Source organism: Aethalodelphis obliquidens, unplaced genomic scaffold (assembly GCF_003676395.1).
Source record: "Aethalodelphis obliquidens isolate GAN/ISIS:26980383/991018 unplaced genomic scaffold, ASM367639v1 scaffold6, whole genome shotgun sequence".
NCBI classification, from domain to species: domain Eukaryota; kingdom Metazoa; phylum Chordata; class Mammalia; order Artiodactyla; family Delphinidae; genus Aethalodelphis; species Aethalodelphis obliquidens.
Window position 1 is genome coordinate 414,582 of NW_020837950.1, and position 21,853 is coordinate 436,434.

At 36.0% G+C, this 21,853-nt stretch overlaps 2 protein-coding genes across 3 annotated transcripts in view; one reads left to right on the forward strand and one right to left on the reverse strand.

Moving 5' to 3' along the window:
• Positions 1-5,914, reverse strand: part of PAICS (phosphoribosylaminoimidazole carboxylase and phosphoribosylaminoimidazolesuccinocarboxamide synthase) — a 35,616-nt gene extending 29,702 nt beyond the window's left edge. Inside the window, exons 1-3 of the mRNA XM_027102860.1 lie at positions 5,598-5,914; positions 5,205-5,270; positions 3,007-3,143 (exon numbers count right to left, since the gene is read on the reverse strand). Coding sequence (XP_026958661.1) covers positions 3,007-3,143; positions 5,205-5,270; positions 5,598-5,832 — 438 coding nt within the window. The 5' untranslated portion in view covers positions 5,833-5,914. The remainder of the gene's footprint in view (positions 1-3,006; positions 3,144-5,204; positions 5,271-5,597) is intronic.
• The window catches only part of PPAT (phosphoribosyl pyrophosphate amidotransferase), a 36,670-nt gene that overhangs the window by 408 nt on the left and 14,409 nt on the right, over positions 1-21,853 (forward strand). For both annotated transcript variants that reach the window (XM_027102861.1, XM_027102863.1), the window contains exon 2: positions 21,563-21,629. In XM_027102861.1, coding sequence (XP_026958662.1) covers positions 21,563-21,629 — 67 coding nt within the window. The remainder of the gene's footprint in view (positions 1-21,562; positions 21,630-21,853) is intronic.

The window sequence follows — 21,853 nt, forward strand, 5'->3', positions numbered from 1 at the left end:
GATTGCCAAGGAGTGCGCGGGGGCTACCTTGCCTCCCTGGATTTCAGCCTGTCCCCCGCAACTCTTCATGCTCTTTAGGGGCTGTCCCCTCTCTTCCGGTGTCGTGCACCCCTGCTTGGTCTGGCCAGTTTATAAGGCTCCGATTCGCTTGGACTAGCCCAGTCGGGGTTCTTTCTTGACTGCTTGCGAGTTTTAATCTCCCAGAGCCTGGAGCTGTTCTTGTGATAGGCTTGTGTGGGGTGACTGCTGGTCCAGGACCTACAATACACCTTGAGGTTTCGCGCGGAGCCTGCAGCCACCACAAGCTTTTGTTTGCAAGGGCAGAGCTACTGGGCAGTTTGTGTATTTGAACGTAGGGCATAGCTGTGGGAATTTAGGGATTCAAACCCGGGGAAGCTGAATTAGCTTGGTGTTCGAAAGGAACTACCGGTTCTAGATCTCATCTGAATTAACAGAAAATAACCCAATCGCAGGGAAGAGTGCATCTGTAAAAAATTCATTGGTAAACGTTTTAGATAACGAATGAAAAGGTTGGTAGTAAGGAAATGCCAAAATAACTCCCCTCTTTAAAAGAGGGAAAGTAGTTCCTGTCTGACAAGATACACATTGACTTTGAAAAACTGATAGATCCTTTGAGTTAAAAAATAACTGCTTCTGTGATCTTTCCACTTCCTACTAACTGAACTAACTGGAAGTTGATATAAACAATTTCCTTAAGAAATATAAACCTAAGTTTGGCATTATCACTGAAAGTATTACAAAGTTTCCATAAGGCAATACCTCAGCAACAACTTCTAGAACAGTTAAGGAACTTGGCAATAATGCTTATGGGCAGGATGGGAGCAGTATGTATAAATGCATTACAAATGATTAGCTTTCCCTCACCAAACTTAAATTAGAAGTAGTCTCAGCTTTTTTCAGGGTCCTGAATACTTGAGTTTGAGTTTCACATCTTGTGTACTCCCTGTTTACTAAGAGCTGAGAGTAACTTAGAATCTGGGATGAATCAAAAAGAATATTTCTAGTTTGACTTACTCTAATCTTGGATAATTGTGGGTTAACCATAATAGAAATCTTATTTTAAAATACATTTACATTATTGAGAGGATTATGTATAATCCAAGGAAAAACTAAAAGCTATTCTTATGGTAGTCCAGAGCAACATTAGTTTATAACATTCTTCGGAGAAGTTATTGTGGATAATCTGTCATGGGAAGAGGTATAAAAAACAAGGGATCTTTAGAATTGCCTGGTGGTCTGTGAGAAAGAAATGAACTGACCTTGAATTTTTTTTTAACTATTTATTTTTTAGCTAAAATAACTCAGAAAGTTCATCCCAAGATCTCCTCTTTAAATGTGTGTGTAAAGAAGAGGGGGGTGATGTTTTTTTTAATGAATAACTACATTCCTAACTACATGCACTTTTCTGCAGTGACTTTTAAGTGAAAAAATTATGAGATTAGATAATACAAGGTAAGGGCAATAAAAATGTGATTACTACATGATGGTAGAGAAAATTAAATGGATTCTATCGGGCTGCTTATTTGATGGAGCAAGTATTTGTTAAACTGTAGTATTGAAAATTGACCTTGTGATATTTTCAATAACAGTGGCAAAAAAAACAGTAGCTTCTGGGGGAGAAAGATGTTAATGGAAAACTATTTAAATTTTCCTTGAGTAGGCATAGAATCATTAAGGTTCATTGAGAGGGCTGATTCTTGCCCATAATCCTATCCAATTCAAAATTTTAAATTAGCAAAAGTCCTCACCCTTTAGGGAAACTGATTCTGATTCTAAGAATATGAAACTTCTTTATGCCTAGAAGATAAAATCTTCTGCTTCTCTAAGCTCGTAAGTAGGGGTCGAAGGTTAAGAAATAATGTTTTTAATGGAATGGTTAAACAACAAGGTCTTACTGTATAGCACAGGGAACTATATTCCATATCCTATGGTACCAATAATGGAAAAGAATATGAAAAAGAATGTATGTATATGTATAACTGAATCACTTTGCTGTACAGCAGAAGTTAACCCAACATTGTAAATCAACTATACTTCAATAAAATAAACTAACAAAAAATGTTTTTATATGGCATTGAATCAAGGAATGTCAAAATTAGAAGCCTAGATAGGTTGTTATAGTTTAATATAGAGTTAGTTATATACAGTGTACACTGACTGGCAAGTGGTGGCTTGTTGCAGAAGGCTCTATCTACCTCCTCACCCTCCTCCACTCAATGGCTAGTTTTAAAACAACAGCAACAAGATTCAATTGATTTTTTCCCCCCATTTTTGATGACGGGATTTATCCCTTACACGTTTTCTTCCTAAGACATGGAATCTAGAAGGTGAAATTTCTATCACTTTTGCATTGTATTTGGTTCTGTTTTTGTCTTAGGCATAGACATTTAGTGTCAGGGATAACAGAACACCTGAAAGTTGTAATGTTATGTATTTTATATATAAAAACAAATGGAGTATCAATTACTAGACAGTCATGTACTGGATGCTTAATTCAGATGGGTTCGTCCAGAAGTACTTCTTTTTAGTAGTCTATTTGCAGATTTATACCATAGCTCTACTTTCTGTCAGGGGGACTTTTCAATGTTAAACTAACTAGTTGTCCTCTTCAGCTGTAAAACTGTGTGTGCATGCTTGTTCATGCCAGATTCATATAATCACCAAGTACTTTTTCAGCCCTAAAAATATTAGTTCAGTGGTTTGCACAGTTCTGGACAAATCACACCCCCCCCCCCACAGATCAGAAATCTTTAAACCACAGTCACATTTTATGGAGACTAGAATGACATGGACATATTTGAAGGTTCCATAAAAGGAATTACTAAAATTTCACAGATTTATCCCATGAATCAACTGGTTAGCCTTTCCTTGGTTAGTTAGGAGATGAAAATGCCTTTCAGTGAATTATCATTTCCCTGGGTTAGGAATTGAACCCTACAACTGATAAACATTTTCATACTTTTTCTAAAAATTTATGACATTTACCTGATGAAGTTGGGTCACGTAGGGGGTCTCCTGACTGCAAAAACATTCTGTACAATCTTTTGGTTCTGTTCTTCTTTGAGGAAACTGATTTGCAGTGATCTCAGGAGCAGTTTTCTTAAGAGATACTGCCGCTGGTTCTGCAAACAGAGTATATAACGTATCAGTAGAAAGGCACTTGCGAGATAGAGAGATGAACTCAAACCAACCTGGGGAATTAGTTTCCAGTTATCTTCATTTAGTTTGTTGGAGAACACAGGAGTAGATTATCAGAGAACTTGCTTTGAGTTGCATATTAAGGCTGGAGTTAACTTTTTTGATTTTTATCTCTTAGAAATAATGACCAAACATGTTACATTCCTATAGTGTTTTACACTCCCTTAGTTGGAAAAGTGACTTATCCCCAAAAGGGTCTTAAAGTACTACTGCTTTGTCATTCTGGTGAGTATTAGGAACAGCCTCTTTAACATAAGACTTGAAATCTAGTCCCAAGTTTGCTAGTAACAGTTTGATCTTGGTCAAGTCTCCTTAATTTCTGAGTCTGGTTTCTTACCTGTTGGGCTAGACTTATGTATTTTAAAGGTCCAGTGCACAAATTCAGTGTATTGGGAATGATACTTTTGTGTGGTTAATCCTTAGCAGTTTCCCTTTTCAATAGCATATCCTTTAAAGGGCATTAAGAGAAGGCAAACATGGGGCAACTCGTCTGATTTGTAATTTATGTCAAAAAATGGAGAATAAAATCATCAGCTCACTTGAGGTATAAGCATTGTTGGCAGGGCTGGGGGGCAGTGGATTCCTGCTATTCTCTAATACTTTATTCAAAAAATATTTCCTGAGCTCTTCCTGTGTGTATGCAAGGCACTAGGAATACTGTACTACACAGGGCTGATGTGGTCCCTGTCCCTCACAGAGAAGCAATGGAGCAACAGCACAGACTTCTTTATGCCTCCATTTCCTCCTCTGTAAATTGGGGATGATGATAACACCTATACCTCATAGGGTTGTAGTAGGGATTAAATGCGTTAATATATAAAGTGCTTAGAACAGTGCCTGGATATATGCATACCCAGTGACCCTGCATCCCACTCTCGGGTGTATACTCCACAGAGATGCATACATATGTTTATTGGGAGACATGCACAAGAATTTTTATAGCAGCATTATTCATGGTAGCCCCAATTTGGAAACATTGGATAAAGAAGGTAGTGGGATGTATGTCCCTATAATGGAAAATTCTACGGCAATAAAAAAGAACAAACTCCTGCTACAAGTAAAATCATGGATAAATGTCACAAACAATGTTGTGTAAAAGAAGCTTGACATTAAAAAATACATACTAAAGAAAAAACATACTGTATGATTCTAAAACTAATCTGTGGTGATGGAAGTCAGAATATTGATAACCGTTATGGGGGCTAAGAGGATAATTAATGATGAAGGGGGGCCTCTAGGGTGCTGGTAATGTTTTATATCTTGACTTGAGTAGTAGTTCCATAGATGTCTTCACTTTGTAAAAACTGAGCTCTTTAACTATTTATGTGAACTCAAAACAGTTCGATAAATTATAAATCTATATGCTAAAGTTGGATCATCTCAGAGATCCAGAGAGATGCAGTCATTTGCTCTGTGTTGAATTTTTCAGGTAAAGGGAGACTAGAACTCAGGTTTTCTGAGTCTCAGACCAGTGCTTTTTCTTACATTCTCTGTTTTTCTTCTCTGTGCTATACTATATTATGTTACCTTTTCTGATACTTATAATGGGTCAGTTTGGAATTACAGCTCCATAATTAGCTGGCTTCTGCGTTTGGCTTATTTGTAGAATTATCAATACTAAAATGTCACAACCATTGCTGGCTACCTTTGGAGAAAACCAAAATTCAGAACTTACTAGTTTGTGGGGGGTTTTCCTTTTACATCCTAGTCTTCTAATAGCAATCACTGAAAAGTGTAATTTAAAGGCTCATGATAAATGCATAGCTGTGCAGAAATTTCTGATCTGGGAAAGTTTCTGTTTACTATCTTACTTTCACTCTTAATAAGCTATGGAAGAAATCATTTTTCACGCATTTTTTGCTCTCACACAGCTCATAAACAATATAGTCTAATTTGTCAAGGATAGGAATAAACATCTCTGATCAGGAAAAAGCTACAAAAGTTTTTCTCAGTGTGGAAAAAGTTGGCATTTCTCAGACTCTTACCATCTTCATGTGCTTTTCTCTTGATTCTCAAAGTTCTTGGGTGTTGGGTATGACTTTCAAATAATTCTTAAATGAGAACATAGGAGAAGAATCATTATATGACATCGTCTAAAATACATTAGTCTTCAAGCATTCAAATACACTAAAGTTAGAACATTTAAGCAGTTGGACAGATGAAGAATGAGTTTAAGAATTAGGAATATTTTGGTACAAGATTTGAAAAGACATTGAAATTCTTGACTTATATTAGGTATGTGATTTATAATAATTTAGGGGGTCATTTGAACATAAAATAGTGTTAGGAATTTACTATTGAAGAATATCTTGCTAAGTTAAATGCAAAGAGGAAAGTTTATAGTATTTTCATTTTGAAAGGGTCACTTCCAAGGTTACCATGTTTCCATTTGGCAGTTCTGAGAGATGGTTGTCTTAGGAGGCCATCAACTTCTTCATAAAATCTCATTTTTCCTTGAGGGTTGCCAGTTTTCTTTTGTAAAACTCTGTATTCATATTTTAAATTTTTGTATTTGGTACGACATTGTTTCCAGTCTCTGTCTATTCCAAACTGCATTAGTCTTCTGGCAATTTCCTCAAATATTTCTTTGTTTCTTGTGGCCCCTTCAAGCATTTGCTTAATTTTTTCGTCAGACCATATGTTTATAAGTGCTCTGACCTCATTGTCACACCAGTGTTTTCCAGTTTCTGTGTTGCTCACTGTTATAATCTGTAAATGACTTTTAGCATCTTCTAAAGGAATATGATTACCTATGAATCGACATGAGTTACAATTATTCAAACTTTTAGATACATCCTGTATTTGAATATCATTCATTTAAAACAACCTGGATTGATGTAAAGCACTGAGAATTTCAGTATAAGGATCATCTTTTTTCATATATACATATGCAAACAAAATATTTTTTAAATTATAAGGCAGACTAATCCCCAATATTAGTGAGAATATTAGCTGCTTTTCATCAATAGGTATTCTTCATTGGATATTTATGAATATGGAGAGTCTTTGTATTTACAGATTTTTTTAGTAAGAAGTGGGAATAGGGACTTCCCTGGTGGGGCAGTGGTTAAAAATCCGCCTGCAGGGTACACGGGTTCAAGCCCTGGTCTGGGAAGATCCAACGTGCCGCGGAGCAACTAAGCCCGTGCACCACAACTACTGAGCCTGTGTTCTAGAGCCCGCGAGCCACAACTACTGAAGGCCGCGCACCTAGAGCCCGTGCTCCGCAACAAGAGAAGCCACCGCGATGAGAAGCCTGCGCAGCACAACGGAGAGTAGCCCCGGCTCGCCGCAACTAGAGAAAGCCCGTGCGCAGCAACGAAGACCCAACGCAGCCAAAAATTTAATTAATTAACTTAAAAAAAGAAGTGCGAATAGACATTTTCTTTACTCCCTACCATATTCTCTACCAACTCAGGTATAATGAGGCATCTGGGATAATACATAATAGAGATCTTCCCTGTAACTATTTAAACTGGTATATATTAGATTTTCAGTATCAAAAGAACATTTAAAATTCAACAATGTATATGCTGTACCTGACCCAGTGATTCTGTGCAGTGCTGTGGGGCCACCCACCTCTTCTGAGGCAGTACTTACAGTGTCTTCCTCTGTCAGAAAACAAACAGTAGCAACTTAAATTTGTTGTTCACAGAACCCCAATCTACTTTTGCAATTGAAGATTGTGCTGAAAAAGTAGTAAGACTGGATCCCAGCATCAAAACTGTAACCTCAAAGCCAGGAACATTTGCCGTCTGTAACCAAACTTTGAGATGCCCTTATAGGATTCACCACCAACACCAAAATGTTGGAAGTATTCTGCCTTAAAAGTCTCGAGGCAGTATGCTCTGTTTGGGAGTATGAAAGTGCTTTGTGATCCAATTTGGTAATGTCTTTCATTGTTACATTTTAATGCCTGCCGGAGTGCTCTTACATCTCTTTTTTCATTTGATCCTCCTTTTAACTGAGAATGATCCTTATTGCAATACATATAAAGGAATGAAAGACTCTTAAGATTTTAAGTGGTTTTAGCAGTTTTCACATTCAGATGTTAACAGCAGATAAGTGATAAATATTTTAAGGAACTTAAAATGCTTAGCCCGGTAAATATAACAGGGATTTATTCTAGTGGACCAGTATGTGTTTAGGATGTTTACAAGTCAGATGTTTGTAATTTGGGGACAGCTCCTCATATGGGTATGTTGGATTGCTATGTTGAAGTACAGCAATGCTGTGACAGTCTTCTTTTATCCCAGCTGTACTTTCCTATACACTGGGACATTTAAAAAGAAAATCTATATTACTATGATTAGGTGTCTAGTTGCTTGCAATGATTATTGTAAAATTAGACAAAGGTTTGTATTAGTAGATCTGCGAGGCAAAAATGTAGTTAAGAGGGCAGTAAGCATATGCAGCAATGGGTACGTGGAGATTTTATAAACCGTAATATTCTGTTACTTCAAGGATACTGACTGGTACAATCTGCCACTATGTTCTGATTTCCCAGATCTTATTTGTACTCATTTGTAAATGTGTGCATGTGCACTTGCAGTGTGTATTAACTTCTATAATAATTTTATCACCTTTGTAGGTTTGTGTCTTTACTATCAAGGTCAAGATACTCAACAGTTTCATCAAAAGGTTGCCCTTTATAACTATACCTACAACCTCCTTCCATGCCCAAACCCTTCCCTTACCCTTGCCCCAGTGGTTACTTTTGGAGATCCCAAGTCCACGGTAAACTTTGAGCTCAAATCTCATTTCAGCAAAACATGAATTTATACTTCAGTGAACATTTTACTTAAGTGACTAAAACTGTCAGTTCCTAGGCTGAGGCACATGTTCTGTTCCAGGACATAACATTTACAAAGATTAGGTATTATGGAGAAATTTTGAGTAATTAGTTCTAGACAGTAAAATGTCAATGTGGAGGGGGGAGGGAGGAATCCCTAAATTTAGTATCTTTTAAGGAAAGAGGAGCATTTAGTTTCTGTTATGTCCACCCCAACTGTGTGTACGGCAATTCAATTCTGACACTAACTGCCCAGAATTAGCATCAGACTCTGCAGTTTTAAGGACTCAAATCTTCCACAAGACTGCCTTTACTTCACATGCCGGCCACACTTCTGGCTGCCTGGCTATAAATTCAGAGGGTGCCATGACCTCCTCAGGTTCGACAAATTTGCTAGAACGACTCTTGAACTTAGGAAAGTGCTATACTTAGGATTACAGTTTTATCGTAAAAGAACTCAGGAACAGCCAAATCAAGAGGCATGTAGGGCAAGACTGAGCCCGTCCAGGAAGCAGGATGTGTCACCCTCCCAACGTATCAATGTGTTCATCCAGGAAGCTCACCTGAGTCAGAGTTTTCATCCACATGATTGGTTTATGGCATGACCTACCTCCTGGAGGTCAGGCTGGGCCAAAATTCCAACTCTCATCACAAGGGTGGTTTTTCTGGTGACCATCCTGAAGCTACCTAGAAACCCACCCTGGATCACCTCATTAGAATTTAAAACAAAAACAACAAAAAAACCCAAAACACTTCTACCACTGGAAATTCCAAAGGTTTTTGAAACTCTGTGTTAGGAACTAGGGGCAAAGACCAGACATAAGCTTTATTTTGTCACAGCTTTTTAAAAGTTTATTAAAGTATAAACAGTAAGAATTAGAAAAATGACACCTTTTTAATTAACAAGTTGCCTGTGTTTAAATTTATCAGCTTACCTACGTCTTAGCTTTTTTTACATACTTATAATTTTTTAAAAGTTCTTAACACTGTTTCATATGACTAAAGTACATTAGAGTATATAATAATTTTACTGCTAAGTTTATCCAAATTGTATACAAAATATACAGAAGTGTTTAAATATTCCATTTTAAAGAAAACTAGACTATTCTTCAGTCTGTTAAAAGAAATAAATGAATTGGAGAAAACAAAATGCTTGGCATGCCTTCTGAGATACTATCAATAGATACTTTAATGCCCTCTGCTGGCCATCACATTGCTAATTTTTGTGAAATTGCCAAGCTAGTGAATATTTTAATTTTGGAAATACATTTTACTACAGCCAAAAGGAAAATAGTTTTAAGATTATTCTTAAAAGAGCCATGTAGTCTTTCACATGTGAATTTTAGGCTGACGATAAGAGTGGCCTCTAATAGGATATATGTGCCGGTCTCTACCCCTCTGAGTTGATCTACCTGTGACTGTCCTATACTAGAAAGCAGTGACTTTGGCCAGAATGCCAAGGTATTGAGGTATTCTACCTCATTCAAATAGCAACTGATACGGAGATTCATTAAGGCAATTTAATTTCTCCATATTCAGAAGAGACAGGTAGCTAGCTGATAAGATTGTCAAACACAAATTTCCCTTCAGACAACCAGTCCTTTCTCCCGCGGTAGCTTTCTGATTCCTTTTCTCCTCTATTGCCTATGCTCAGACCGGGAGAAAAATAAATTTATTTTAGATCCAAAGAAGTAGTTATTCCGTTTTCATGGGCCATTTCTTTTTACTTAGGCATAGCCTAAGAGTTCTATGATTCTTCCCAGTGATTGATTAACTTCTTCATATTTCGTTGGTCATACATTTTTAAAGTGATAATTTGCTGGAAGTAGCTGATTTTTCTACCCCAAGTGGAATCAAATTGGATTTTATGTATTACTGTCTTCAGCCGTTTGCTGGTATTATTCTCTAAAACCACGACAACCTGGCTGTGCTTGATGATCTTCTCTAAAAATACAGGTGCCTGAATCCACTCTACAACACACACTAAACCAAAATCTCCAGGAGTTCTAAGTTGGGAACTAATTACTTATCCAGAATTCAGGAGTCCACAGCTCTAGCTGGATTTTTATTTGAAATATGAAAGAAGCTTATAGTACACTTTTAAGGTAGGAAAGTGTTACTTTTGGGAGATCGGTTTTATGACCAAGTGTCAACGTTAACAATATGGAGCAATGGCAACTCCGGTAATAATATTTATTAGTAAAATGTATTAAAAAAATGAGGTGACCTCTACCTATTGATGTGAACTTTTTTTCTAAAGATAAATATCCATGTCTTTAACCTCAACAGAACAATCTTCCAAATAGTGGACTGGCAACTTGTGCATCGAGTGGTATATATTGTAGGTGTGCCTAAAATTCTTGCCTATTTAAATTGTTTTCATACGTATTTAGCTGCTGAGATCCATGTGGGTTTATACCTTTGCTTTTATTTTCACCTGAAAATTTAAAATAGTATTATTTCTAGAATGACTGTAAACATCCTGTTTCATATTTTCTAAATATATTCCATACTAACATGTAAACATACCAAACAACTTGTTAAAACCTATCAGTTTACATCTGACTTAATATTTTCCTTTTATATATAAAAAATTACCTTGAGGTGTTGTACTTAAGTGAGTTTTCCGGAGGACTAACAAGCTTACATCTTCTGAATGCTAACGTTTTTAACTTTTTTCATGGAAATCCTTCTGCCTTATTAAACACTATAAGTAGTAATCTGATTTTAACTCCTAATGACAAGGGCCATTGCAGTGATATCTTTAGAATCCTTAGGAGCACAGAGCTTTGTTTACTTTTGTTGTCTCACTCTAGTCAGCTGCACATTCCTGTCTAGTTAGTCTCCTTAATTTCTCTCCATTTATACCTGTCAGTGTTCTGGCAGCTATCCTTTCTCCCATCAAGCTGTTTATCTGAAGTTTGCCAAGACCGTGGGGCACCTGATGTTTTAATCAGCATTGGTCTTTATACTTCCCAAGGCTCTATGAAGCTTTCGACTGAAAGACTACATACAAGGTCTGTGATGGCTAGGCTTCTGCTTGGGGGCTCAGTGATCCCCTCTTCCCCCAATTTTGGTTTGTGTAAAAGGCAAACCATCCAATAGGAAACACACACTCTTCATCCCCTTACTACCCTATACCACAGGGCAGTGGTTCTCAAATTTGACATATATCAGAATCACCTGAAGTACTTAACAGATTGCTGGGCCTCACCTTCAGAGTTTCTGATTCTGGATGGGGCCCAAGAATTTGCGTTTTGAATAAGTTCCCAGATGATGCTGATGCCGCTACACTTTGAGAACAACAGCCTTAGGGAACTTTACTGTCATTAATAATCTCCACCTTCCATTTCTGTATTTTGGAAATGTATTATCCAACAGTACTTCATCATGTTATAACATTCTCGTATATGTTTTTTTTTTTAAATAGATCTTTATTGGAGTATAATTACTTCACAATACTGTGTTAGTTTCTGTGGCACAACAAAGCGAATCAGCCATATGCATACACATGTCCCCATAAAACTCACCATGAAGGCCTCACCCTTATGACCTCATCTAAACCTAATTATCTCCCAACGGCCCCATCTCCAAATGTAATAACAGCGGGGGTTAGGGCTTCAACATACGAATTTGGGGGTGACACAGTTCAGTCTGTAGCAGCATCTTATAATAACATCTTATGTATTTTGTCACAGACCAAAAAAGAACCAAAAACGAATACTGTTTTACCTGTGCCAGGGCTTTGTCTCGTATCTGTCTCTCTTAGGTCTTCTGACATATTACTGACCGAGCCGTCTTCAGCTGCATCTCCAGTAATGACTGTATGAACATAGTGGGATATATGGTGGTTTGTTTTTTATTCACTTTCAGATTTGTGTTTTAAGTTCTGATATATTATTTTCCCCTTTAGAGTGAACCTGATACTAAAAACTGTGGTTGTTCACTTTTCTGTAGCTTAGATTCCCCATCCTTAAACATATTTTTTAGTCTTAGGTCACTATAAATATCTGGTGTTACTAGGTCTTCTGACATAAAACTGACAGTCATCTTCAGCTGCACCTCCAGCAATTACTGTAGGAACATAATCAGGCCGCTGCTGTTGGGCTACTTGATCACCAGTTATTTTACATTTTAATTTTAATGGGGGAGATGTATAGTTCTCCAGCAGACCAGTTTCTTTTCTTGTCCACCAGTGAAACATTTTAGGACTTCTCACCACCATTTCCCAATCCTAACTCTCTATCATTTCCCTCTCTTTCCCCTAGACACACACTCATACTCTTAAGAATTAGAACTGCATCATTTAATGATGTTAAGATCTAGAAACATTATGTTTGGTAGAGGTCTTTAAGAACGTCTTGTCCAGTCTGCCCTTTTACATAGTCAGGTCTAGAGGAGAGACTTGTGAGTTCAAAGTTCCACAGAGACTGAGTTAGAACTTGGATTTCCTGACTCCTGGCCTAGAACTCATACAGTTTATTTCATGCTGTCTGTCATGTCTTTGTGTACATTGCATCTCAATCCTCTGGGTTAAACTCGTTTTGAAGAACTTTATGATGTGTCCCAGGACAACTCACACTTACATTCTCACAGGTTTTGTATTTTTCTAAGTTTTTCAATGCCCCTTTTCTGTTTACTCATGATTTCACCACAACTGGTATGAAAATTTGCTTTAACTTCTGCCATCTGGAATTGCATTTTTGCTTTTTAAAATTGGTCTTTTTAAACTTCTAGAAATTCAAATTTCTTTCCTCCTGTGTAACTCTGTACTATTTTCTGTGTTCTGATCAAATATATGTGAAATCTGTTTCATGATAAATTGAGCAATTAGCTTGTTGAATAGCATTTAATGAAACCTATTTAACTTAAACTGTATTCATGTATTGACATTTTTTTATATGGTAGCATGATGTTAAGATTACTTTTCTTTGCCTTCCTACCTGTCTGATCCTCTTCCATTTTTACATTGGCACATCCTGTGGCTTCCTTTCCATCGTGGGATTCCTGTTCTTGTGAGTTTTCTGTTTTACTGTGTCCCAGAATAGCATCCAACTCAGTAAAAAATTTCATACTCTTAGTCATGCCTAGGTCTTGAGCCATTCTTACAATCTTGTATTCATGTTTTAAGTTTTTGTACTTTGTTCTGCACTGCTTCCAGTCTCTCTCTATTCCGAGTTTCTGAAGCTCGGCAGCAATTTGTTCAAATATCCTCTTATTTCTCACTGTTCCCTCTAGTTGTTGTTGTATGCCTTTATCAGACCAGATGCCTATCAGAGCCCTGACTTCTGGCACAGTCCAGTGTTTTCCTCCTTCATTTGCTACAGCTGGAATGAAAGTTGGATTATTAGGGGGTTCCATTATTGGTGGAGAGTTACCTGTACCGGGTGGGGAGGGAAACAGATATATGGGTTACACACGTCAGCTAAGATAAATAATCGGATGCAACATTAGTAAAGGAAGTAATTTTCTCTGTAGGAGATGAAATGTAAATCGTAGCTTAGCTTTTCTCTTAAACTAGTTGGGAAATGGAAGCACAGAACCTGAATCTGTTCCTTACCGTGACAGTGACTGGCTTTAATAAAGCTGTGTTTTTAATGAGTTACGTTTTGATCAACTTTCTTCTCTATCGTTTCTTTCTCTTCCATTCCACTCCTTTAGTATGTGGAATATATGTTAGTATATAGTGAAAGTCGAATATATAATTTTGTAATATTTATTTGTCAAGAGCAATAAATATAATTACATAAGAAAACAGCTTGTTGAAGACAACTTTTTCATGATAGGTGTGAGCAATTTATCTTCTTCCCATGCTTTTTCTTTATCTAATGGTTTCCATTTGCCGCATATCAGAATCTCCTAGGGAGCTTTTAAAAACCACTGCCCTCACCCCTCATCCCTGGATTGTGATTCTAGTGTGCAGTTCAGGGTTGAGAACCAAGACTATTCATGAATGAAGGGCTTGGAAGAGGCACATTAATAACTGGTGCTTCCTACTCTTTGTGAAAATAAAAGATGTCCCATTGGTTAAAGACCAAATGCCAAAGTGAAATATTATATTCTTTTAATGCAAGGAAATGTGCCAGAAATTTCATAATGCATTAGGCAGAATGTCTCCACTTAGTTATAAATATTTTAATAACTTTGTATTACATCTCTGGTACAGTTTTGCAACTCGTTTTATGGTAATGGCATTACTTGACATTATATTGGTTATTTAACAACCCATTATCTTGTTTTTCTCAGATTTCATGTTTAATAAAAAGGTAGTTTGGACCTCAGCATCCATAACATTACTCATTAAAAAACACTATAGTATTTACTTGAGGTAGGGAGTTGTTTTTATTTTGTGGTGTATTTAATTTCTTTTCCTTAAGATGCTTTTCAGTATTTTTCCATACTTGGATTAACTTTCAGTAAGAATTTAGAAGCAAGAAAGAGATTTATGTTGACTTTTTGGGTGAATAAAATCATCCTTGACTTCATTATGGATTTGATATTATTTACTTTCAAATATAAAATTCTGTTCTTCTTAGACCCCAGAAATGCTGAAGTCATATGCTCATTAATATTAAGCACTTACTATGTGTAATTTTGGCCATCAGATGCCTTACTATATTTAAATAATAAAGATTGGAGGTTTGAAGGCTAATATTTCCAGGCAATTTACATTTTGTTAAGGAAATCATTTGTTTTAGAAATGATTTTTTTTTATAGGTTGGTAAAAAAGAGGGAAACATAAATTAATCTTAAGTGTTTCTACCAGGAAAACTCATCCATTTTCTCAGATTTGAAACCAATCTTACTTTCCAATTTGAAATTGGATCAGTTTCACTATATATTTGGCCCACCATACCATACCTACCTAGTTCCATTGGTCTGACATGAGAAACCAAAAGTAAAGGATTTCCTGGGATGTCTTCCTTGTCTACTGATGTAACTGACATTTTGCCTGGAAAGAGAGAATTCCTTTTAGAAATAAGTACGAAGGAAAATTAAAATTGGATTATAACTGATAATGCTAATAGTTTGAGTGGAATTTGTTCATATTCATGAAGGATTATAGATTTAGGTTAGATGCTTTTTGTAATAGTGGTATAATATGGTTTAAATATTTATGTCCATAAAGAGAAATCTAATTTCTTCCATCACATTGACATTTTGAACTTCCACTAGAATTGTTTGCTTTTTTTATAAGTTTCTAGAGAAACTTAGTTTTCAAATTAAATTACGTCTTTAAAATGAGGTATTTTCTTTTTTTTTGTATTTTAGGTGCTTTAACATAGTCAGCCCTTTAAGTGATACTGGTAATGTGAAAGAGAAATCCTGCAATGAGATAATCAGAAAATCTTGTTTTATTGGCATATATGGTCAAATAGCTGAGTTTGTATGTATCGTATGTAACTAGTTGATTGATACATACTAAACTTTCCAGAAATTAATCTAAGTTTTGCTTAAATGGACCAAGGAATGTACCATTTAAAAGAACCATGCCAGCCTTGAAAAATGAAGACATCCCTCCTTGATCTCCTTATATCATTTCCACATGTTTTTCTAATTTTGTTTTACTGAGTAACGGAAATAGCATTTTACATTAGGAGATCAATGTTAGGTATGATTTTGATGGTGTAAACGTTCATTTTAAAATTACTATTCACCATTATAATTTCAAGGCATTCCATTAAAGAATAAGAAAATGAATGCTGTTTATCATCTTAAACATTGTACTGGGGATTCTTATATTAAAAACAAACAAGTGAAAAATAAGGGAAGTATCAGTGTTTTCAAATGGCATAATTGTATAAATTTAAAACTCAATATAAAAATTGTCAGTTTTTAAATCAAGTTTCATAATTATTTGAGGCTAAATTGCAGTTAGGGGATGTTTTGGATTTAGTTGGGAATATGGGAAATAAAAATCTGAAGTTACATAAAAATTCTCTTTAGAGAGAAGAACAAAAGATGTTAATATCCCCAGGTAATTTAACAGCCGAGCTTGATGAGAACAGCAAGGAAAGGTAGGGTTTGCTATTCTGTTTTCTGCTTTAGGGCCTACTTTTGTTTACTGAAAAGGTCCTGGAGCTGAACATACAGGTGGGGGGAAGAAAAGAAAAGCTCTCTCCCCAACTTCTTCAGGGGATTTCTCTTTTTTTTCCCCTTAGGTTGGTCATTCCTAGCATGAATCCCAAAATTGTATGTAGGGGCCCCATGCCATGGGGAGATTTTAAACTGAAACTCTTAAGTCATTATTCCTAATGCATTTGTATGTAGGAAGAGGAGGGAAAGAGAGCGGAAACTTTCTTTCAGCGAAGGAATATGATTTGGCCGCAGTCAGCCAAAGGTATTCTGAGGTTGAGGATAATTATAACTTCCGGAACATGAAGCGTCTTAGAATTTGTATTTGGGTCTTTTGCAAAGGCTCAGTCAGACTACCTGCTGCCTAACAGAAGGGACCAGATCCTCTGTCCTTACCCCTTGCATGAATGAGGTTGATCCCAACAGTAGAAAAGGCACATTCATTTCCTTCCCTTCCTCTTTTTACTCTACACCAATAAAAATTCTGCTGCTTCCACCAAAAACACCAGAAGACATTATAAATGAATTAGACCTGGAGAAAGGAGAGCTTTCTAAGCCTTAGAAAAGAAACTATGTGACTATATTAAAACTTTCAACTTTTGTGGGTCGCATAAAAATCAGCCAAACTTGTAAGGCCAAAGGGGTCATGCAGATTTTTCGAAGACCTCAATTGACATGAACAGTCAATTTGTAAAACTGAATAAATATGTAGGAAAATGTTCCACAGCACTAGTAATTAAACAAATGCAAAGTAAAAGTTATTTATTGCATACACTGTTGTACTCGGTTCTTTATTAAATTAGCATACTCCATTATTTATTAAATTAGCAAAGTCTCTCCCCCTTTCAACCTCACTCCATAATCTTACTTGACAGGGTTCTATAAAAGGGACAGTCTCATTGTTAAATTACAATTCTTTTGGAAAGCAGTTATTTTAGCAATATGTTTCAAAGTAATTATACCCCCCGCTGAACCAGAAATTGAATTCTGATAGCCTATCCTAAAGTAATAATTTTAAAAATGGACAAAAGATAATTGATTGTAGGGAATTCCCTGGCGGTCCAATGTTTAGGACGTGGCGCTCTCACTGCTGGGGCCCAGGTTCAATCCCTGGTCAGGGAACTAAGATCCCGGAAGTCGTGCAGTGTGGCCAAAAAAAAGAGAAAGGTAATCGATTGCAGCATCTGTTATATAAGGGGGCAAAGACCCAAACTCTGGTATATGCACTCAGTTAAATATTATGGAACCATTAAGTAACATTTAACCCTAAATTATGGTCAATTCTGGGTATAATTTAAAGATTATTTTAAATGTAAACAAAATGCTAATTGTTTGTAATTTTATAATTTAAAAAATTGTATAAAAACAATCAGTGGCATTGTGGAAGATAATGTGAGAAGGGGCTGAAAACTGGGGAGGCCAGTTAAGAGGTTATCCTAATATTCCATGCGATGAAGTTCTGGATGGTGGTAATGAAAATGGAGCAGAGAGATAAATTTATGAAACATGTCAGTAGATTTTTTTTAAGGACTTAGTGACTGACAAAAAATCAAGGTTGTCTCAAACATTTCTATTTAAGTGACCAGAAATACAGTGATAGTAAGGTGGAAGCAATTTGTAGGAGGATCAGTTTTGATGGGGGAAGAGAGTTGGTTTTAGAACTGGGTGTTTGACATACCCTAAACGTACATGGTTAAGGTGTATTGTGGGCCCTCTGCTTATGAGTGAAATGGGGAGTTTGGAGCCATGCAAGTAGCTGAAAGGGCTAGAAGATCCCATTAAGAAGTGGAGATATTACCATCACATCTTCATTACACCAACCTGTGGTTAAATCAAGGCCTTTCAGAAGCTCAGTGAGTGATGTACTTATTGTTAATCAATACTTAAAGCATTTAGATGATGATGAGTGCAGAGTGATAAACTGAATAAAATAATATAATTACTGTTTAACTTGGTAATGACTGCAAAGCTTTCTCAGAATTTGGTTTGGTATTAGAAGTGTAAAGGCAGTAAGTTGGGTGGATTTTTTACCAAAGGATTTTATTATTGAGCTTTAAACACGAAGTTCAGATAACCCAAGTTAACTCAACTGTAATCTCTCATCTTTAACCCCCCTTCTTATTTGGTACCTTTATTATACCACTTACCACTTTCTTTTGGGTTACATTTATTCACAGTTCCCTCCTTTCTGTGGTTACATCCATGAATGCATGTAACTCACTGCTTTGCACACGGTGTACACAGACAATAGGTATTAAACAGATTTTGAATTGAATTGAACAACTCTGTTCTTAAAAATAGCTACGCTAAGATTTTGGCCATGGGAGAAATCTCATTACTGCCATTGATTTTTCCCAATTTGCCTGGTGATACGTTCGGCTTCCACAGCGAGCAAATTCTATGTAAATAGTGTTGGGTTTAACAACACAGCAGCTCAAGAACCTTGTTTTAATAAGGCATATATTACTTTTCAGATATTGTATTTTTTGCAGATTAAAGGTTTGTGGCAACCCTGTGTCAAGCAAGCCTGTTAGCGCCATTTTTCCAACAGCATGCTCGTTTCTGGTCTCTGTGTCACATTTTGGTAACTCTCAAGATGTTTCAAACTATTTAATTGTATTATGGTGATCTGTGATCAGTGATCTTTGATGTTACTGCTACAACTCACTGAAAGCTAAAATGATGGTTAGCATTTTTTTAGCAATGAAGTATTTTTTAATTAAGGTATATACATTGGTTTTTTTTTTAGACCTAATGCTGTTACACATTTAATAGACTACAGTATAGTGTAAACATACTGTATATGCACTGTGAAACCAAAAAGTTTGTGTGACTCGCTTTGTTGAGATATTTGCTTTATTGCAGAGGTCTAGAGCTGAACCCACAATATCCCTGAGATATGCCAGTATTTAAACCATTTAATCATAAATCATTTAATCTATCAAATCTATTTGTTTTACTTACTGTTAAAATGGAGATGTTCTTCCAAACAAGTAAGGAAGTTCTTTATCAGTTATTAGTATTTTAGTGCTTTTATTTATAAATTTAGGAAAATGGGAACATAATATAGAGCAGAAAGTTCTATCTTATTTGGAGCTGTGGGAAAACAACAGTTGAGCAATATTTTTTTTTTTCACGACTCTTATAAAATTAAGACTTAAAATATTTTCAGAACACAATCCATTCTCCAAAAACTGCATCAACATGGGTAAGGAGCAGTTGGCACTAGCAGTTGGTGTCATTTTAACGTGTTTTTTCTGTATTTTACAGGTTTTTAAAATGGTTGGCATTAAACTCTTTTGAGATTAATTTTTACCTTGTGCAAAATAGCATATACATAACAGGTCAGTTATTTTTCTCAACCTTGATATTTCAGGCTATATTTATCATATGGACTCAAGTCTGGTTCTTTTACAGTTTGCTGGGTAAAAACAAAAGAATGGTACTTTTTCTTTTTACCTTCAGTGATCTCTGGGGCTGTACTTTGGCTCAGCGTTGCCAGGCACCTGTCATTTGCATCTTCCTCTGTTAATTGTGTGGCAGGTTCATACTGCAGGATCGCATCCAAATCATGGAAGAACTTCATAGTTTTAGAGCTGTCTCCAGAGTTGTGGGCATATTTAACCGTTCTGTATTCATATTTGAGATTTTTGTACTTTGCCCGGCACTGTTTCCAATCTCTGTATACTCCTAGTGCTTGCAGCCTTTTAGCAATGTAGATGAATATTCCTTTATTTCTCAGTGTTCCATAGAGTTGTTTTCGTATATTTTTTTCTGCCCAGATACTTAGCAAAGCTTTAACCTCTTCCTCAGTCCAGTGCTTTCCTGCTCCACTCTCCATGTTGAAAGTGACCTGGAAATGATTCACTATTTCTAGCCAAGGTTTTGTTTCCTAGGAAACCAGACGGCTGGTTGTCAATAAGCTCTGAAGAGCTGAAAGGATCTAGTTTAACTGGTTCAAGCTGCCTGAGGGGAGTAACTTGAGAAACTGCCAAATAAGCAGGCTTTGTGATTAAAGAAGCCTGGACCTAAATGATTCCTAATGTTATTCATTTCAGCTTTAAAGGAAAAATTACCCTTGAGACAAAAGGGAAAGAAAACTTTTTTTGTGTTTATTTCTAGTTTACTATATGATTGTTGATTTTTTGTTTGTTTGTTTTGGAAATGGTTGGCAGAGGTTCTTTCTGCCCTAAGGTTTATGGCTAACATTTTTATTTCTCCTCTGATATGAATCACTTAGTCTTTGAACATTGGTTAACTACAAACCACATCATTTCACTAAATAAATAAATCCTAAGTCACAAATTATTCATTTATATAGGATGTATAGTATTACGCATGTCTGTTTTCAGCATAATAGTTCATAGTATTTAAAGCATTGGTAATTTAGTAAAATCACTTCAATTTTAACTTTTTAGATTTTTACTTTGCAAGTACATTTAATATTGTAATTTTTCTTGTCATTAAAATGTCTAAACAATTACAATTTTGGAAAAGATCCTTTTTACCAAATAAATCATGTATTAGTTGTTAATGTATACATACATATTATGGTAGAGATTTACTTTTTATTTCTACCCTGATATATATTCTTTGGAACAAAAATTTGTTAATAAACATCTAGTATTTATAGCACTTGTTCAGAACTATTAAAAATTGTTGAGCACTTTGAACCTTTATTGTATCTTTTGAGTTTGTACTCCACTGTGGTGCAGATCCTCTAAGTCTTACGAGTGTGTTACCCTACCTAGCTAGGAAGCCTAGCTTCTGGCTTTCTTTGTATCATCACCTAAAAATACTAATGCAAGAAATGAGATACAGAGTGTCTCATCAGCTTGGGCTTTTTTGAAGTAGCATTTATTTTCTGAAGACAAAAGTGATAGATATTTGACAGAAAAAATTTGATGAGTGCAAAAAGCAAAACAAAACAAAAAAATTAATTTTGTTCATAATTCCAGTACCCACAAGCATTTTACCTGCTACTTTATTTGGAGCTTTTTATTTATATCTACATATTCAACCTTATTTAGAGGTCACATAATACAGAGTTTAGAAGTACAAGTTTTGAAGTCAGATTGTCTGTGTTCTAATCCTGGCTGTGCCACCATTCTCTGTGTGACATTAGACAAGTTACTTCTGTTTCTTTAGTGTTGTCCTTTTCTGTAAAATGTGAATGGTAATCATAGTACCTACTTCAGAGGATTGTTTTCAAAGCCTAATAAATTAGATCATTCATGTAAATGCTTAGGACAGTGCCTGCCATATTAGTTAGAACTCAGACAGTCTCATCTGCAGCTATTGCTAATCGTTGTCATTGTCATCATCATGAGTGGAAGTGGCACCAGTGCTAGTAGCATTTAATGTGGTGTAAGACTGAGTTCATGGATGTTACTGAGAAAAGTATGTTTCATAAAAGTCATTAAGAAGCTTATCAATGGGGTAAATTTAACAGCTGATACCTTTTTATATTCACAGGGGTCAGGAGAGTGCTGGTATTGTGACCAGTGATGGGAATTCGATACCAACATTCAAAACACACAAGGTATATTTAAGCATTAAAAAATGTTGAGTATAAAGGTAACAATAGCCCGAAGATAATTAGTATATAGTGGTGAGGGGAGGAACTTTGAATAAAAATAATTTGTAATTAGAAGTATAGTTGACCCTTGAACAATGCAGGTTATGGACGCTGACCTTCGTTCAGTCCAGTATCTGCGTATATCTTTTGACTTCCCCAAAACTTAAACACTAATAGCCTACTGTTGA